General features: G+C 57.3%; 1 protein-coding gene across 1 annotated transcript in view; it reads right to left on the bottom strand.

Annotated features, from left to right (window-relative positions):
- AJAP1 (adherens junctions associated protein 1) overlaps positions 1 to 16613 on the bottom strand; it is a 36266-nt gene extending 19653 nt beyond the window's left edge. Inside the window, exons 1-2 of the mRNA XM_032709168.1 lie at positions 16504 to 16613; positions 364 to 1034 (exon numbers count right to left, since the gene is read on the bottom strand). Coding sequence (XP_032565059.1) covers positions 364 to 1034; positions 16504 to 16532 — 700 coding nt within the window. The 5' untranslated portion in view covers positions 16533 to 16613. The remainder of the gene's footprint in view (positions 1 to 363; positions 1035 to 16503) is intronic.
- Positions 16614 to 19247: the final 2634 nt, after the last annotated feature.

Here is a 19247-nt window from a genome sequence, read left to right as displayed (position 1 = left end):
AATATCAGCAATAACAAATATAATTTGCAATAAATGTGAAGCAGCTTTCCCATCCATGTCCACGCAGCAGCCAGCGCTGGGGGAAGGCATCGCTGAGCTGAGCGCCGCGCTCGGCGCTATTACAGGAGACGGCTGTGGATGGAGACTGTAATGGGGAAACACAGCGAGCGGCTGGAAAACACCTCGGGTAAAGGCGATAATCAGCACTGCTGTTCACCTCCAAGCATTTCTTTAATGTCACACTAACTCCTGTCCCAGGCAGCGATGACACTGGGACACTCGTCTCACGGTGACCCCTCCGCTCCAGAACCCCCCAGCCCTCCCCATGACGCCGCCATCACCCCGGCCCCTGGCAGGTCCTACCTGTGCTGTCTCCCAGCCCGCGGGGTGGCCGAGCGTCTTTGCCTCCACTGCTGTGGCCGGCGGCCGGTTCGGCAGTGCTGGTGCGGCCGGGGCTGCTGCGGGGCACGTCCCCGCCGGGCGCGGGTGCCGGGGTGCTGGGGGACGCGCGGGGCGGCGTGGCAGCGGTGGCGGCGGTGGCGGCGGTGGTGGCGGTGGTCGTGGCGGCGGTGGTGGTGGTGGCGGCGGCGGTGGCGAAGGCGCCGGGCAGAGTGCTGCTCTCCAGGGAGTCCTCCTCGCCCGTGGGGCCCCAGACGATGACCTCGGGCAGCACCGTGGGCCGCCCGTCCCGCGGGGCGAAGCCGCGGCCGCGCAGGTGCCGCCGGCCCCTCCGGGAGCGCGGCCGGCGCAGGGGGTGGCCGGCGGGCAGCGGGGCAGTGAGGGGCGGCCGGCGGGAGCGGGGTCTCTGCAGGGGGGGCGCAGGGGCGCAGGTCCAGGGGGGGCCGGGGCGCCGCAGCTCCTCCCCACTCCCCGCGCCCCACAGCGAGCCGCGGGACAGTCTGTGCCGGAGCGCCGGCCGCGGTGAGAGCCTCCCCCCGGTGCCGGTGGCTGGGGGCTGGCAGCTGGCAAGGTCCATGGCTAGGTGGAACATGGCTATTAAAATCCAAGCATGGCTTCCGAGCGGGTAACCTGACCTGTGGACAGACAGGGGTCGTGTTAGAAGGGAAGGGCAGCAACCCCGCACTCCCTCCCAGCACATCACACCCAGGCTCTCCAAGCCCAGCCACCCAAAGCAGCCCCCAGCCTGCACAGGTGCCATCACCCTCCCTGGCACTCCAGCCAGAGTCCCCCAGAATGACATCACAGGGCACCCTGAGCCCCCTCCCACTGCAAAACCCACCACCACAAACATGGCAGACTGAGGATCCCCATCCACAACCATGACTTTTCAATGGGAAAGCTGGGAACCACTTGAGGATGGGTTTTACCAGGAAATGCACTGAGGAAGCCAAACAACCCTTTTGGGTGAATTACCCAAAGCAGATGGCAGAGCAGAGCACAGGGGTATTGGGGAGCCTGTCCCCTGCTTCCCAAGTCAGGCACAAGGAGCCACCCCACAGGCAGCACCATAAATCCCTCAAAGAGCTGGAGCAGACGAGTCCGTGGGCTCTTGCATTTGCACATGTAACCCTTCTCCTACTATGGCAGTCGCCCACACCGCAGCAGGAGCATCTTCCCACGGAGCACAGCACATCCCTGCTGTGGCACGCGGCACCCAGTGCCGAACACAACCCTGTTGCAGGATGAGCAGCCCCTCTCGCTGCCCTCTCTGTCACAGAGCAGCTGGAAACGCCCTGAGCTGCCAGCAGGCTCAGCAGTTACCACTTTGGTTTGATGTAACATGCCACCAACATGTCACATCACGTCACAGCCCTCTCCCTTCCCCAACAGCACCGCACCGTGCGAGGCTCTGCTCCCCTTGCGTCTCCTCTAAGATGCTGCCCCATGTACAGCAGCAAGAAAATGCCTGATAAGCAAATTTTTGTTGTTGTTTGTTTTGTTTTTTTCCTGGGAAAAAAAAATCATTAGGCCAAAGCCCAAAAAAATCTTTACTCCATTTTACTCAGCTTTTACACGAGAAAGACTTTTGTTGAACTCAGCAGGAGTTAATGAGAGCTTTACATGGCTAAACGGGCTAATCCTCCGCAACGGCGCCCGCACAGTCCTTGGGAGCACGACAGAATGTGCATCTGGTTGACAGAAGCATTTGTACACTCCCTCCGTGCGTGAGCAAGTGAAGCTAAAGGAGCTGACCTGGATACTCCCAAGCACAGGCTTTTTCTGCTCAGAGGATCTCTGCTTTTTTCCTAATTGGGTATTTTTTCAAAGCGTAACAGCATTTATTTTGGGGAGGGAGAAGGCAACGCAGGGAAAGAGTGCAGAAGGAGAAAGGGAAGAGCCAGAAACAGACAACAGAAACCAAAATAGTTCAGGCTGGGGGAGGAAGGATTTCAAGGCTTTCAAAAACCACAAACCACCCAAACCGCGGTGGGGGTGGGTTTTTTTAGAGGCTGGCAGAGCGGTGTCAGCACGAAGAGTGTCCTCCATGTGCTGTAGGCAATGCTGTGTCTCCACCGGCAAGAAGTCAGGAGCTCAGGCTCCAGCCAGAGCATCAAGCATGGACTCACCTTTGCAACACTCATGTTCTCTCCAGCAGCACGTCAGGCTCAATTTCAGCCTCTGTCCAACTACCCAACATCACCTGAAATGTCTCCTTGCAAGGAAGGAGAGGAGCTGGGCACCTCCTGGCATGTCACTCATGCCCAGGTGCCACCTCTAACCACCTGTGACCACCTCCAGATCTTATCCCCTTCCCAGCTCTCTGTGTTGCCCAGACTCAGAGCTTTTATGAACAGCTAATGAACGGGACGAAGGAAGATGTGCCCAGCCAAACCTGGTGCTTGCTGCATCCCAGGCACGGACTGGAAGCTTCTGAAAGACAAAATGTGGGTTCTTGGTGCTTGGGATTGGCAGCTCACAGGAAAAACAGATATTCCCTGTTTCCATCTCCTCCTGCCTCCTCATGACATTCCAGTCTGCAGCTTGCAGGGGTTTGCTCCTGGGGGACCTGCCCCAGCATCACTGCATCGTTCATGGCAGCATCAGGAGGATGTGTGTGAAGAGGCAATGTACAACCCTCGTTTTCCCCTGGGTCATGCTGGAAACTCATGTCCCAGTGTGGCCAGGCAGCGTCAGTGATACCCAAACAGCAACTGCCCCTTGCTCCTGCCACTGCTCCCCTGGCCAGAGGCTCTGTGACCGGGAAGGACATGGCGGGGGACACCCAGACAGGGCAGACCTCACCCTGCCCTTGGGGCAGTGTGGGTCATCCTCCCACCTGTGTCCCTTTGAGCGATGCCAGACAAGGGGCTGTCACCCCAGGAGCACCCTTCTGGCCACCCTGCTGGCTGCCACAGCCCCGGGAGATGGATTCAGGGACGGAAGCAGCGAGTCTGGTTACCTCGGAGGAATTTTGCATGGCATGCGATCTTCTGAGGGCTTTGCAACAACAGATAAGAGCAAGTGTCCTTCAGAATAAATAGCAGCGTGTAGGAGTTGCTGTTGTCTTGGCAACGCAGCGTGATGTGCCCGGCGCGGCGGCGGGGATGGATGCGGCAGCGCGTGGCACGGCCAGCGGCAGGACCACCCGGCCCTCCCCTGCCGCCCCTCAGACCCCCACCCTGAAGCAGCACCCTGCTGAGGCAGGGCAGCGAGAGAGACACGTCCCAAAGGCACTCTGGGAGCGGGGACATATCCCGCCTGGAGCTCCTGCCACCGTGTCCTTGCCCCAGAAAACCTGGGCTGTTCCACGAGAGCCTGCTGCAACTGGCACGGCTCGGTATGGCACAGCATGGCACGGCACAGTGCCCGGGGAGCCCCTGGTCTCCACCTCCCTGCCGCCCAAACAGGCAGGAGAGCATCGGGAGCCTCCTGGGAGCGTGAGCACAAAGTCACCACTGCTCAGAGCCTGGAAGGGCGTTCCAGCCTCTCCGAGACATCAAACAGCTCAAACACCTCTCCAGTGGCACAAGCTGCCCCTCGCTGGAGGCAGAGCAGAGCCAGAGGATCCTCCACTGCTCCCACCACAAGGGATCACTGCCTAACTGCACCCAAAGAGAGGCTATGGCATAGGGAAGGGAGCACATTGTCCAGACACACACGTAGCACCCACCTGCCTTGGTTTGGGGGTACAGAGCCAACCCCGGCCGGGAGAAAGTGTGGGCCAGAGAGGTACATTGGGAAAGGCCTTGGTTATGCTGCTCACTCAGGAATCAGGGATTTGGTTATTCCTGACACCCCCATAAACACATACAAGCTTTCTTGCAAAGAGATTTGGGGAGCGTGGGCAATTTTCACATTACTTCTTTTCCCATCTTGGAGGTACATGGGAATGTTATCCCAAAATACTTCTCAAACTCAAGGAAAAATTCAGTAAAACTCTGAAACTGGGTTGGGAAAAGAAATGCATAGGAGAGATACTTGAGATGAACTCCCTTCCTTGCTCTCCTCATCCAAGGCCTTTGCTCCCACCAACCACAAATTCACTCCCATGGTTCCGTGGACAGCGAGGCAGCCACACTCCCACCCAGGAAGGGGAATTTCTACAGATATTTACCTGTCAGAAGCACAAGAGCAGATTTCACTGAGCTAATGACATGGATCGGGCACACCAGGCACTCTGGGACTCTGCTGAGTCCATCTGTTCCAAAGGTGACGGAGTAGGGGGTGTCAAAGGTGCCTCCACACCCAACGCGACACCTTTCAGAGCCTTCCTCTGTATGAAACCCCTTCCTGAATCCTTCCAGCTGCAGCCATGTGCTTTGAAGAGGAGGACAGTTGGCACTTGAGAGGGAGATTAATTTCAAGGGTGCTGGAGGACACGAGCTCGCCGCTGCCTTCGGCAGTCGGGAAGAGGCTGCCGTGGAACTCAGCTGCTGCCGCCACTGCACACGTGGTGCCAACCTCCACGTGCAGGGAGGGAAAGCAGGAGTATCCAGCTTGAAGTGGGACAGAAGAGTGCCCACCCCAGTGCCAGGGACCTTCAGAGGATGGTGGCACCTTGGGGAGCCCTGATACTGCAGACAGGACACAGGTTAATCCAGTGCACCCACTGTGCTCCCAGAAACCCCCAGCTCTGGTAACGTGTCTGAGAATTAACTGGGATCATGGCTTTGACAAACACCAAAACACCACCCGTCAGCACTAACCCACTTCCCCGAAGCCTCAAAGGCTCACTCGAGTGCAGTCCCTTTCATAAGGTCCTTGTTTGCTCTCCAGCACCAGCCCCTTTCTCCCCTGCCTGTGGAGACACTTCACAGGAGCATTAACTGCAGAATAGGCTGATTTTTAATGCAGAATTATACAAGTGGAGCCATTCTTCCATTTCATGCCTCCCGTTAGCTAATCTATCGGTATTGCTCAGGGAATCAAGGTTATGTCCTTGTTGGGCTGATTTACGAACTCTGAGCATTTCATATCTCCAAACACTGAGCGAGGCAGAGACAGAAATATTCCTGTGAATGCCTGGAGCAGGAGCCGTGGTCAGAGAGATGGGGTGATGTCTGCTTGAGCCAGGCATGACACGGCAGGGAAGTGGGTGCCACGCTCTGCCACGCTCTAGGAAAAGCATCCTCGGCAGTGTGGCTTTGTGTCCTACAAAGGCGTTCGGAGCACGGCACGTTATGAGAGTACGTGCAGGAACTCGCTGCATACGGAATGGAATGAGGCCGCTGCATCCCACGGGTGACTTTCACGCTGGAGCGGGAGGAAGAGGGGAAAACTTCAGTGGCAGATACTTGGCCTGCAATTGTTTGTCCTCGCTGAGGTGGGGACTGCAGCCCCAACCGCAGCCGCTCTCCTCTCCATCCCGCTGTCCTGTGCAACAATCCCTGCAGTGCAGCAACTGTCCTTTGCTGTCGCACTACCAACCACTGCCAGGGAAATAGAGCATCACTGTCCTGCACCCCAGGCTGGACTGGGACCCTCCCCAGGGCTCGGAGGGGGGAAGATGCACGTTCCCATCCGAGGGCAGCATGGCTGGGTGCCAAAAGGCACGTGACAAGTTACACCATGTGATCAGCAGGAGACCTTGTGGACCACCCCAGTGGGGCACCCAGCATGTCCTACACCACACCACCAGTGTGAGTGGCACCATGGGGACCTTTCTGAGCCATGTTCTGCTCTGGGATGAGTCGCTCTGATCCCAGACCCAGTGAGAACTGGGAACATACTATTTACTGCGCCGTCTGCAGCCCCAACTTCTTCCAAGATAATTACAGATTTGTGAAAATATGGTTGCCAAGCTCTTTAAAGCCAGGACTGGGACTTAAGGCACAAAGGCTGACACATAGTAGCACCTAAGTAAATTAAATGTGCCACATCACTACCTATCTATATTACAGACCTGAGCTTCAGGATTACCTGCTAATAAAAGTGATATTTAAAACAAGTCCTAAGTTCCTCCGCTGCCCCCTTCTCCCCACAAGTAATTAAACTGACGCTGCTTCCCGCAGCGGAGGGGATGGGATTTATCACGGAGGGAAATCAGCAGAGGGTGAAATAGGTAGAATCCTCATTGCCACACTGCCACAGCCTGGCAGACAGCAAACACCCACTGCATTGGGAAAAGGGGGCGGAAAGGGGTCAGCTGGGGCTGGGAAGTCAGCGGTGCCCCCAGGATGGAAATGCCAGGAGGGAGGTGGTTGAATCCATCCCTGGTTGTGCCTGGGGAGCCGTGAGAGGGGGGCAGGAGGGCAGCTGCGGTGGAGGGGAGCTGCTCGCTCTTCTGCCTCTGCCTTGAGCTCACCCAGCTGCAAATAAACAATTTTACCATTTGAATAGCCGCGAGTGCGGAAGGCATAATTAATACCCAGCGGTACCATCAGCCAATGTGCTGATGCGGGAGGTGCAGCCCTGCCAACGCCATCAGCGCTCGGCTCTGGCGCCGCAGCGGCCTCGGCTGCTCTCACCTCCGGGCCCGTCCTTCACTGGAGGCACAGGAAGGGCAAAGCCCCCGTTCAGGTGCCTGGGGCTGGTGCTGGAGCCCACCAGCATGGGACCCCTCTGGCACATCCCAGCCCTGCACTGTGGGAAGACTCAGGGTCTGGCAGAGCAATGTGGGGGAGAGAAAAATGGAGTGGACAACAGTGGGTGCACGTGGCATTGCTGCAAAGGCAAGAGCTGGTTGACTCTACATTCCCACTCGCTGCCAAAGCCAAGCCAACCTTTAACCCCGGGTTTCAAGTTCAGTTCCCATTTCAAAGACTGTAAAGGACACTGACAGGACAAAGGGTCCAGTGCCTTTGGCCAGCCTGGGGATGAGTATGAGAGCTGAGCTTATGCAGCAAGCTGGCCAACACCACTCATGATAGCCAGTCCAGCTCACCTTGCCCTAGAAAGGGCATGACATCTGCTGTAGAATGTGCCTACGGTGGGCACAGTCTGGGTGCTGCTGGAGCATCCCCCTCAGTGGGCATGGTGTGGATGCTGCTGGAGCATCCCCCTCAGTGGGCACGGTGTGGGTGCTGCTGGAGCACCCCCCTCAGTGGGCAGGGTGTGGGTGCTGCTGGAGCACCCCCCTCAGTGGGCACGGCGCAGCCGCTGCTTCCCCCGCCGCCGCCCGGCCGGCAAACACTGGGTGCATTTAGCGTGGCAGGGCTGGACAGTGGGGCATTTCATCAACCCGCCGACGATAACACTCAGCTTTTGTCCCGCCCGGATAAAGGAGGTTTGTAAGCACTGGCTTTCCAGCCCAAACCTGCACCTGTCGCCAAGTTACTCCACTTGTCCCCCCCTGAGTTCTGCGCCAGTGCTGGGGACCAGGCAGCAATAAGAGCTCCAGCTCAGATACAACTTGCTGGGAAGTTTCAGATTTCCACATCCACCAAAATCTTGCTGAAAAGCCACAGCTTCAAGCTCTGCTATTGCTGGTACTAAAAACAATCCATAAACCTAAGGAAAGCAGGGTTTCCCCCCTTATTTTAGCTTCCTCTTAAACCTCCTCGTGTATTTCACCTCCTCACAGGCACCACAAAATCACTGCCCAGGCTTTACATGCTGAAACCAACCTGGGAGGTCCCAGCACACGGGATGGTGCTGCCCTCTCCCATCCCCATCATGGGAACAGAAAACACTCCTCCATGTACCAAACACATGGAAAAACCGGCCTGCTGAGGAAATGCGACTGCAATGAGCAGGTTAAACACAGAGCTTGGAGATCGTCCCTAATGTTGCCCACAATAAACAAGGCCAGTGGTTGGGCAGGATGGTGCATTTCCCTGCAGCCACCAGCCAAGGAATTTCTGCTTTCCCTTCTTTGCTCATGAATTTTCTTCCTTTGCCACATGTCTGCCATCCTGCAGGATCATCAGGCCTCCTCCTTGGACAAAGGGACCACCGCACTGGGGTGTCCAAGCAGGATGCAATGCCCAAACGCTGTGGGATGTGATGGGATCGGAGGGAAGAAGTGAGGCTCTCCCCACCAGGACTGCAATAATCCTGCTCGATCTCAGACTAGAGCTGGAGCCTTAGGAGGGGTTTCCCTCCTCTGAATGCATATCCACAAAGTGATTCTAAGAGACAGCGACTAATTCAACCCAGCCCTCAGCTCTGAAGGACCTACAGAGAGGAACCATGGCACAAGCTACAGGTTACACCACCCTTTAACCCTGCCACTTCCTGGGTAAATTATCTTATTTTTTAAATGAACGTGCCCAAGAGCATCATTACAATGAATGCAGGAAATGCTCTGATCTAAAAAAATAAGGTAAGTTGGCTCAGTACATCTAAAGTAGCAGCTTAATGAGCTTTAAAACAAAATAATTAAAAGAGGTCTGTGGCATTGCTGTAACACAATGTGTCTTTGCAGGAGCTGCGCATCAGAGCCCACTGCAGTATCTGTATCAACGGGAAATACCACCAACCATGGAACACAATCAGGAGAACATATCTCCTAATGGGATTTTTTATGATGAGCTCCCAAAGAACCCTGCTTTCCCAGGAGCAAAAATAAGCACTGACCCGCTGGAAGTGTCTGGAAGACCAGCACAGGGCCCAGCTGACCCCTTCCCTTGGCAAAGGTTGGATGTCTGCATAGGGAAATCCGACTAACTCAGGTCTTCACTCCAGCACCACGGTCTCCTGGTGGAGCTGCTCTCAATTTGCAGTGGATTGAGTGAGATCCAGACCTGTCTTTCTCCCAAGAAGTCCCTGGCAGCCCAGGGATGCATAGGCTGCCGGGAAACCTCAGCAGCCATCCCCAGGAATGAACACAGGGAACATGTCAAGAGTTTCAAAAGCTCCTGAAACTCTTACAGAAATGGAGGTGAGAGGAATGAAGCCTCTGAAAGCAGAGAGAGGCACAGATGGCTTTTATGGAGCAAGAAATACAATGGGAAAAAATGGAGCAGCAGAGCTCTCTTTGAAGGTGTGAAATGTCAGCAGGGAAGCCAGGAGAAAGCCAAGGCCTCGAGCTGGGAGCTGGGAGCTCAGCACAGGGCTGTGTTGCCTGGCTGAGGCTCCAGCTGCAGTGCAGTGCTGGGGAGCTCCCAGCCCCCTGCTCCCGAGACAGCACCAGCTCTGCCCAGCCCCTCCTGGGGACATCCCACTGCCAGAGAAGGCTCAGTGTGCCACACAGCACAGAGAAATGTGAACAGCCCAAAAAGATGTTGAAAAAGCCAAGCCAAAATAGAAAGCAAAGGCAGCGGAAATGAACTCTGGGGCAAAGACTCTTGATCCTGTCACAGAGAGTTTTAAATCCCCTTTTAGCACCAAGCAATTTCTTTTCCACAAAGAAGAGCCTTTCTCCCTGCCATGGCCACCTCACTGCATATACACCATCCAGCCAGCTCACAGGCTCTCCCATTCCACCCATGGCAAAATCCTGGTGGATCAAGGCGATGGTGAGGAGAATTCTCCAGCACCTCAAGAACACTGTGCCACTGGGGGCAAGTCCCACAAGTCAGGAATCACTGTGCTCTGCATCTCATTAAAAAAACAATAATCCCCTTTGTGGGAGAAATTAAACTTTTGGAGCATCATCTCTGATGGGTCAGCAGCAAGGGATGACCTCCTGGATCCCTCAGTATCTCAGTTTCCTTCAAAGGCCCCTGAGCCAGCAGCCTCACTTCCACTCCTCATCCATCAAAATTAGCAAAATTGATTTTGCCAGAGAATATGCCACTTTGACAGGAACCCAGAGTAAGTCCTGAGTACATTATGTTGGAGGAGCAGAGCCTCTTACAAAGCCCAGAAACAAGAAGATGAGTAACTCATCCTCGTCCTTCCCACGGAAAACTGGAAAACCCATGAATGGTAGATACTTGTAGAATAAGGGCTGATTCTCTTTGGGAGCTCTTCCTAAAATAACACATCCGGACTTTCCCTACATAACATCCCACCGCTGCAGACTCAGCCGTGCTTTGGCTCCGGCCGAGCAGAGGCAGAGCTGACCACGCTCCCAGTGGGATGCACGGCCTCATCTCCTGGCATTAATCACCCATGTTCCGGTGGGTCCTTAAGTGGATGTCCTCATCCATGTCAATTAACTGACGCTTCATTACTCGAGTGCTGCAGAGGGAGCAGAGATGCTATCGCAGGCTCTGGGAGCAGGGCTGAGGTCACGCACGGGACTCCGGCAATTATGGAACGTGTCCCTGAGGAAGCCGTGCTTGCAGGAGGCTCGGCTCACCAGGCAGGCAAATCCCAGGGGGAATAACCCGGGCTCCCCCCAACCTTGTCACATCTTCAACCTGAATGACGTGCAGTCAAGTGGCAACATCAATTAGCGCCGTTTGCTCTCACCGGTGCCTCCAACGCTGCCGCTGAGCAGCGAGTCCCCGGCCCTCCCACGCTGAGCACAGCAGCTCTGCACAGCTCCTAAGCCAGCATTACACAGCCACATTCCCAACTTATAGGGCCATAAACCATGGCTGGAGTTTCTCCTGACCATCCCAGGATGCTGCAGAAGAGGCACAGCCAATACCCTCATGGACAGGAGTCGTCGATCCCCAACAAGCCTTAACTGAGCAGCACAGATCCACTCTCCTGTCTGGCACATGCAGCCCCTCACATGGTGTGTGCTGTGCTGCCGGTGTCCCACAGCACACGGTCACCCCTCACCGTGGGTCTCTGTGCCAGCACGTCCCCATCCCCTCGCTTCTCTTGTGCTAGGGCACATGCCCTCCAGTGAGCTCCTGGTTTTCCACCTCAAGGATCCAAACTTGTCTCTCTCTTGCGGGAAGCACCTTGCCACTCCCAGACGACGTGTTGTTTTTGAAGCAACTTCTCCTCAGCCTTTATTTGGAAGTCAGTGGAGTTGACAGCTCTGGCACCGCAGCCAGGCCAGGGAACCTTCACTGCTCCCACCCTGCCACAGCTAAGCCTCATCCCATGGATGCTTTAGTCAGGGTCCGGAGCAGCTCTGCAGCCAAGGCTCTGCTTCTCCTCCCTGCCAGCTTCTGCAGTAGGAGATGAAGAGTCCTTTCCATACCCACAGAGATGCTGCGCCAGGGAACGGTTTCTGCTCCCAAAGGTTTTGGCTCATGGGGACACAGCAGCCACTGGCAGAAGGGACACAGTGCCGCCGGGATGCTCCAACGCTGCCAGGAAAGCAGAGCTGCCGAGAAAGACCTTCAGAGCAAACTTCAACAAAAATCATCGCATGTCAAAGCGTATCTCCTGCCTACGCATCATCTCCAAGTCACAAGGAGACATTTTGCAGATCGGAGTTGGAAATGAGCACTTTGTGAATGACTGGCTTTATTTATTTTTTTAAGTCCTCAGGCAAGTCCCAGTGGGTGCTTTGGCCTCCAGCCCCGGACACACAGTGCCTGCAGACCCCGTCCCTGCCCGTCTCCATGGAGCTGCTCATCCACCTCCAGCCAAGCTGTGTCTCTCCTCCTTTTCTCACTGTTGCTTGGGACCAGAAATGCCAAATCCCTCAGCACTGCTGGGAAGATACATCCAGCTGCACTTGAGGTATGTCTCCACCCTGCTCCCAGAGCACCCTGTCCAGCAGCCCTGCTCCCAGGTGAACGTGCCTCTGCACAGCACCCAGCCCTGCCACCACACCATGGGCAGCAAGGGCACTCTGCCTCCAGCCTGGGCAGCCCTGTGAGACAGTGGGGGGAGATGGAGCCAAAATGCCCATCGGTTCCTGCTGTGTCCCCACAGAAGGTGCTGAAAGGAGGTTTTAGTGCGGCGTCGCCTCGCAGAGCCAGAGAAAGTAACTGAGAAACCCAGAGAGCAGGAGAGATTCAGCAACAGACAAAACCTCATTTCACAAAGAATCCTCATAAAACCAAATTAATGTTGAAGGATGAAGGCAGGTAAACCTCCCACGGTTAAGTTCAGGCCACTGAGACTCAGTTTAAATCTCTCAGCAGTTCTGATTTAATCAATGCATTTCCAAGTGAAATTAGATGAAGTACATCTCCATCACAGGAAATTATATAAGCTATCAAAGTCTGTAGGTGCAGGTCCCGGTAAGAAGAGCCACAGGAAATATTCGTATCAACTTGAATTCCATTTTTAAGGACGTAGTTCAGGTCCAGAGTTTAACATTATTTCAGTAAAAAAAGTCACTCTGATGAAAACAGTGAGCCAAGGCAAGGAAGGGCCAAGCAGCAGCTTTGGGAGCATCCCTGGAAAACCTGCAGTGGCTGCTGGGACATGGGGCTTGGCCAGAAACCCCCTCCCAGCGGTGCCACCCAGCACAGTGAGGGAAGGAAGATGGAAGGAAAGATGGAAAGAAAGACAGAAGGAAAACCCCTTTGTTTTAAAGGAGGGGGTGAAAGCACCAATGAGGCAGCTCCATCCACTGATCCCACCCAACACACTCGGCCTCCAGGAATTATCCTGCTAGAAGAGTTTTGCTGTCAAAACCAAACTCTGTTGGGCTTGAACTGCTGTCACCTACTTGGTGACCACCAGCTGTCAAGGAGAACAACAGGCACCACAAGCCAGAGCAGAGCAGCTCCTGCTCCTCTGGCTCAGCACATTGATTCCTGTAATCTTTCCTCCCAGTCCTTCTCCCATTAGCTATATTTAAAGACTTAGGCACGCATACATTTCCATAATGAACCTCAGACCTGTCGGAAGTCCCATGGATTATTCACACCCTACAAAGCTGTCCTTGGGAGCCACTGGCAGTGCTCACCACCGCCCTGTATACGTGTGCACCCTACAGATACTGAGGTAAATAAGCCGCGCTGAGAGAGCTCGCAGATCAGGTTGGGTGAGGGAAGATAGGAACCAGGCTGGAGAGCTGGCCTCTGCCTTGCTGCCATTCCCTGTTCCAGGTTGGGCTCTGAAGGAACATCAGCAACTCCTCCTTTCCAGCAGATGACCGTTACATAAGGCAGAGCCAAGCCACGGTGCCCCAGTGCCAGGAACAGCCGGACCAACAGCTCGCCCGTCCTGTGTCCCGCACGCCAAGGGCTGGCAGGGTGGCTGTGACATGGGGCAGCCCCCAGCATCCCAGGCAAGTGTCAGCACCATGACAGCTCCCACCCGTCACCCCACCGGAGACACCACAAAGGCCACGTGGTGGCTCCGGCGTTATTACAACAATTATTCATGCTCTGGGAAGTGCTGCCGGAGCCCCGCGCCGCTCCCCTCGCTCATGAGGGAAATTGCTGCCGGCGCGAGGTACGAACCGCTGCATAAAAGCGCAGTTTATTCAAGCATTATTGTGGCTGTTAAGTATCATAGCCGGTGACACCAGATGAATTTCTGTGGCAATCAATCCACCTGGGAGCAGCCAGCTCAGCCCCTGTGTGGATGCGGGATGAGTAAGGACTCCTCAGTGGAGGCCATTAACTCCCACTGCTTACTGCTCTCATTACTTCCCAGACTGCAAGGCTTGCATCTTTGACAAGCGGCTGAATCTACATTTGACAGCATGAACCTGATGAGTGAAATTCATGGAAAATGTTTGCTTTGGCAGTAACTACAAGGCCCATAAAGTTTCCTTGGAGCCAATGCGCAGGGATGTATGCCTTTTAATGAGTTGTTTTATACAATCGCCGAGAAACTGCAAGTGGTGGTTTTACTCCTACTGCAAATCACTCCGGAGCTCACTGCTGTATAAACCGTGGCATATTGTTTAAAACATTATATTCGCAGCCCTGGAGGGGAAGTCCTCGGCGGCGCTGGCAGCCCGGCAGCCGGCACGCCGCAGAAGGTGCCGTGCCCTCGCAGGCGCGCAGGCACTGACGCAGGCGTGTGCACGCACACGTATGTCCCCGCACACGCGGGGAGTGACAGGGCCACCGCCGTCCCCACGAAGAACAGCCTTTGCCCCACAGCACCCACACCTGCCAAGGGCAGTGCAGGGCTGGACCATCCCTAGGACCTCGCAGGGGCTTTCAGGGCAACGCTGCTCACCCAGCCCCGCTCCAAAATGGAGAGCAGCAGCTCCCCTTCACATGAACCGAATGATTCCGAGCGATGCAGTTGCACAGGTCTTGCCCTCCCAGCAGAGGACCGCAGCTCAACACGAGGTCAGGCACTGCTACTGCCCCGGGGCAAAAGGGATCCGACTTGAAAGGAGCAGCAGGGTACCATCTCCCTGCCGCAGGCAGCCGCTCCAGGCAGAGGCTGTGCAGGGTGAAACGGGCACTGCAAAGCTTCACTGCTTCTCCTGGAGCTATTTTTCTAGTAGTCTTCAAGAAAATGAGGAGAAATGACATGGGAAATGTCAGAAATAAAGCCAGAAGCAATTAGAGTTATAGAGAAGGGAGAGCAGCAGGCAAGGTTAGCAGTAAAGTTATCTCTTATTAAAAATAAAACAGGGAGGGACTGGAAGCTGATGAGGTGGTGGAGAGGACAGCCTGGTGCTGGGGATCCAGGATGAACAGCACAGAAATTCACAAGGCGAATGAATCGAGGAGGGAAGCAAGCAGAGGGCTCCCGTTTCCATTTGCTAAACTCTGCTCAAAAATAACAAAGCAGAGGGCATCCTCTGTTCCCAGCATTACAGCCTTCTGTCGCTCCAGCCCTGGGAAACCGGCTTTTCACCTGCCAAGGATAAATCCAGACACGAGGCACCCTAAGAAAACCCTCAGGTGCTTTCCCCAGGAGGAATTCCTAAGGTCACTACATCACCACGGACTCTGTCCTTCCCACACACAGCAGCACATCCTTGGCGGACAGACAAACAGACATCTCTGGCGGCAGCATGAAGGTGCTCACGTGCCCGGGTCATCAGGGTGCACCAGCCAAGGGCACGGGACAAAGCTCAGGGAACGGGAGCCGGCTCGCCACGTGCCGCTGGAATACACGGCACGGCACACGCCAGGGTAACAGAGAGGCCGAGGGCCTCCCCCAACTCCTCGGCACAGACAAAACCTCAGTTCAGGTTTCACCCTCCAGGACTCCATCCACAGCTCGGGCAGACGGACAAAGCCTCCAGTGACTCGCCAGGGGTGGCGGACAAAAGCCTCTCGCATCACCGCTCGCTGCCCGCGGCGTTCGGGGGTCCCTGCCCGCCTCCCTCCGTGCCCCCGAGCCACAGCCATGATCTGCTGGAGCACAGGGGCGTGGGGGGCAGCGCGGGCTGGTGGGCTCCCCGAAGTGCTGCGTGGGGTAGGGGTGGTGGCGGGGCTCCATCCACCCATCCACCCATCCACCCATCCATCCATCCACCCATCCATCCGCTCACCCCGCAGCCTCCTGAGCACCCAGTCCTGCTCCTCGGGGAGCAGCTGTAGGGCCTGGCACGAGGTGCGGTAGTGGGGTGGCCGCTCGGGACCCCTCGTCTTGGGACCCCTCTCGCAGGAGCAGGTGACGTGCCAGAATCACCGTCCCGTTCGGCAGAGGGAGGTTGGGGGTTTAGCCCCTGCCTCACACAACCGCTCAAATCCCGGACTTTCTAAACACAAAACCGGGTTGGGGGGAGCGGAACGGATCGTGGATCTCACTTTTCCTTAGGGTCTCACTTGTTTAACCCGCTGCTGCTTTCACTAGATTCCACCGAGATGGGCTTAAACCACCAAACCCCAGGTACTGCTGTGGCTCCGGAGCCGCGCACAGGCAGGGGCCGGGGCTCTCCAGCCACAGCACCATGGAAATAATAAGATTTCGGCTCAGATGACTTCGCAGCGGTAATGAAAATGTGTTACGTAACAGTTTGCCTCCGACTCCTCTGCTTTGCAATTCTCGATTAATCTCCCAAACACATCCATCCATCCGTCCATCCATTCATCCATCCATCCATCCGCCCGCATCCTGGCCGCCCCCCCGGCCCCTTCCCCCGAGCGGCCCCCGCCGGGGCGGCCAGAGGGGAGCGAGCAGCCGGCGAGGGGAGAGGGAGCGCGGATCCATCTCCCGGGCAGGGCGGGCGAGCGGGGTGAGGGAGCCGGGCGGGGGGAGCCCCGGCACCGCGCGGAGCGAGAACCGGCCGCGCTCCCCGGACGCGCCGGCAGCCGCCGGCTACACCGCGCGCTCGCCGCTCCGCTCCGCACACCGCTCCCCATCCCGCCCCCCATCCCTCTCCCCGCTCCCCGCTCCAAGTTCACGATTTAACTCCGCCGCTCCCCGAGCGCGCCCGGCGGCGGGATGCGCCCGGCGCTGCCCCGCGGGGCCGCCGCTGCCCGGCCCTACCTGCTTCCCGGGAGCCGTCGCATCCACATCGTCACGTCTCGGCCCGGCCCGGCCCGGCGGGGCTCAGCGCCTCAGCGCTCCATCCGGGCGCGCCGCCCCGCGCCCGCGGCGGCGCTCAGCGGCGGGGCAGGCGGCGGCCGGCGGGGCGGGCATGCCCGGCGGCGGCGGCGAGGACGGGGTCGCTGCTCCGGTGCCCCGGCCCCTCAGCGCCGGCGGGGCAGCTGCGCGCCCGCGGAGGATACGCGCCCCATACGCGGCTCGCTGTGGCTCGGCTCGGCTCGGCTCGGTGCAGTTCACCGGGGCTCGGCTCGGCTCAGCTCGGCTCAGCTCAGCTCGCCTCAGCTCGGCTCGGCGCGGCTCGGCGCGGCGGGGTTGGGCGCGCGCGCGCCTGTGCGCGCACCCGCGGGGCGGGGGCGGGGGGCCGCGGCGCGGGGAAGTTGCGCGGGGCGGAGGCGGGGGCGGAGCGCGGCCCCTCCGCGCCGCGGCCGAGCGGGGGTGGACCCGGACCGGCACCCGCACCGGGACCCGGCTCCGACTCCGTCTCCGTGGGGGTCGCCGGGCAGCGCCGGGATCCCGACGAGAACGGCCCGTCCCTCCCCGGGACGCCGCCTCCGGCCGCCGCTTCCCCCCGTGAAGCGCTCCTTCCCCCGGACCCCACGAACAGCCGCTCGCCGGCGACCCCGGGGAGCGAACCCCCCGCTCCGCCCGGCGGGCACCGGCCCGGGAGCTCCGCGCCCCGGGACCGCGGAGTCACCGCGCGGAGCCCCGGTGTCCGCACGGGCGGGCGGCAGGGAGGTGCGAGTTCAATCCGTGCTTTGCGGGCAGGGCGAGGGATCCCCTGCAGCTCGGCAGCTCCGGGGAGCCCCGGCCCGCTGCCCCGCGGAGCGGGCCCGGCTGCCGCTGCAGCGGGCTCCACCAGCCGGCCGAGCGGGCGTCCTGCTCCCGAGCCAACCCCGGGAGAGTTTCCATCCTTATCCTGCACAGCTGCCCCGCAGGGACAATGTCGGGCCAGCGGGAGCGCGGATCCGCCACCGCCGCCTCCGGCCCCCGCACCGAGGGATGTGCAGCCGCCACCGAATTCCCCCCGGCTGAAAGCGCCTTTCGTGCTCTGTGCTCGCCCAAAGACAGCCGAGCACAAAGGGGAGCGTGCGGGGAGAGGCGCTGGTTATTTTGGGAGGTGTTTCATCAGAGCCTGATGCGTTTTCTCTCTTTCCGGGGGTGCTGCCAGTAAGGAGCAACATTATTCCTGGTGTACTGAAAGAAAAGTGTGTCTCTCAAAAGCCAAGCTGCTTTGAGTGGTTTCTGTTCAGCTGCTGCAATAAAAGAAGTTTTTGTATGAATCTGAGGAGAGATTCTTTGAAGCTGCTCCTGGCTATGAAAGAGGAGCAGGACCGTGGTGTGCAGAGCCAGCGCTGCCGGGGTGTCCCCTCACGGGGACAAACCACCCGCAGGGAAGGGGCACATCAATGACCACGGAGCGCTCGGCTCTGATCAGTCACAGCAGAAAGCAAGGCTTGTGTAGAGACGAGTCTCTCCACTGCCTTTCTGACTCACTGGGTTTCTTTTCTGCCTCCAGAGAAACTTATTCTCCAAAGAGAAGGAGACTCCTGCTCACAGGGCAGCTGGATGGAAGGTCAGCATTGTCCCTCAGCTGCCTTGCCAGTCCCTGCTCCTCACGTGTGCTCCTGCTGGATCGGCTCCATCTGCCACTAGAAGTGCTGTAGTTCAGAATCCAAATCCCCACTTTCCTTGGAGCTGGATTCCTGATGGGAAGGAACCTCTTTTGGCAAGGGGTTGGCCTGAAGATCAGCTCACTCTTGGAAGTGGCAGGTGCCAGGGGAGACAGACGTCTCCTGTCCCAGCCCAGGGAAAACCCATAAAATGGCCAGGCTGTGTTTGGTTCTCCAGGCATGATCCTGGCCTGTTGGGGTGGTTTGGGTTCGGTTCTCTCAGAGCCACCTGGCAGACCTTTGGCAGTGCCACAAGGCCAATGCTGGCCCCTCCTCATCTTCCAGAGAGAGGCCAGAGACAAAGTGGCCACGGCTCTCTCCAGTCTGAGAGAGGAGGGAGCCCTGAGCCCTGGGGTGTTCATTACATACAATCCCATGATTGTGCACACCATGTTCACAGCTGTTCAGCATGGACCAGTATCAAAGCCCAGCACTCACCTGGGTGCAGCCTCCCTGGAGGCTGCGTGTGCAGGGACTTGAAAGAGAAAGCTCAGCTTTACTGCAGGCTCACGGACTTTATCAGCCATTAAACCCAGCTCACTAACATGAAAGATCTTTACAGAGAAGAAGGGAAGAGCGTGCAATTGTCAGTCTCTTAAGAGGCTGTTCTGGAGCCTGAGAGATACTGGAACGCAGTTAAGTAGAAGACAATCAATTAAGGCTTAAATAAACCCAAACGAGCAAACGTTAATGAGAGCTATCTTGTATCTCAAACAAATCCTCTTAACTCAGCCCCACTTAAAAAAATATTATTTCCCCATTTGTGCCAAGCACATGGAGCTGGCGTGGAATTGCAGGGAGGACACTGTTGGGGGATCTGGAGCCTGGCAGTGAAGGTTGAACTTCTGTTTTTTTGGCTATAAACATCTGTTATAGTCTCTACACATTGGTCAGGCAAGTGACCACAGGCATGGAAAGGTCCCACACCCTCACCATCAGCTTTCCTCTGGCCCTGAGCCTCTTCTCGAGCTTTTGGCCTCAGCTCTGCATTGCAATGTCACCATCCAGAGGCTT

Source organism: Chiroxiphia lanceolata, chromosome 22 (genome assembly GCF_009829145.1).
Source record: "Chiroxiphia lanceolata isolate bChiLan1 chromosome 22, bChiLan1.pri, whole genome shotgun sequence".
In the NCBI taxonomy this organism is placed as follows: Eukaryota; Metazoa; Chordata; class Aves; order Passeriformes; family Pipridae; genus Chiroxiphia; species Chiroxiphia lanceolata.
This window is presented reverse-complemented; position numbering and strand designations above follow the sequence as displayed.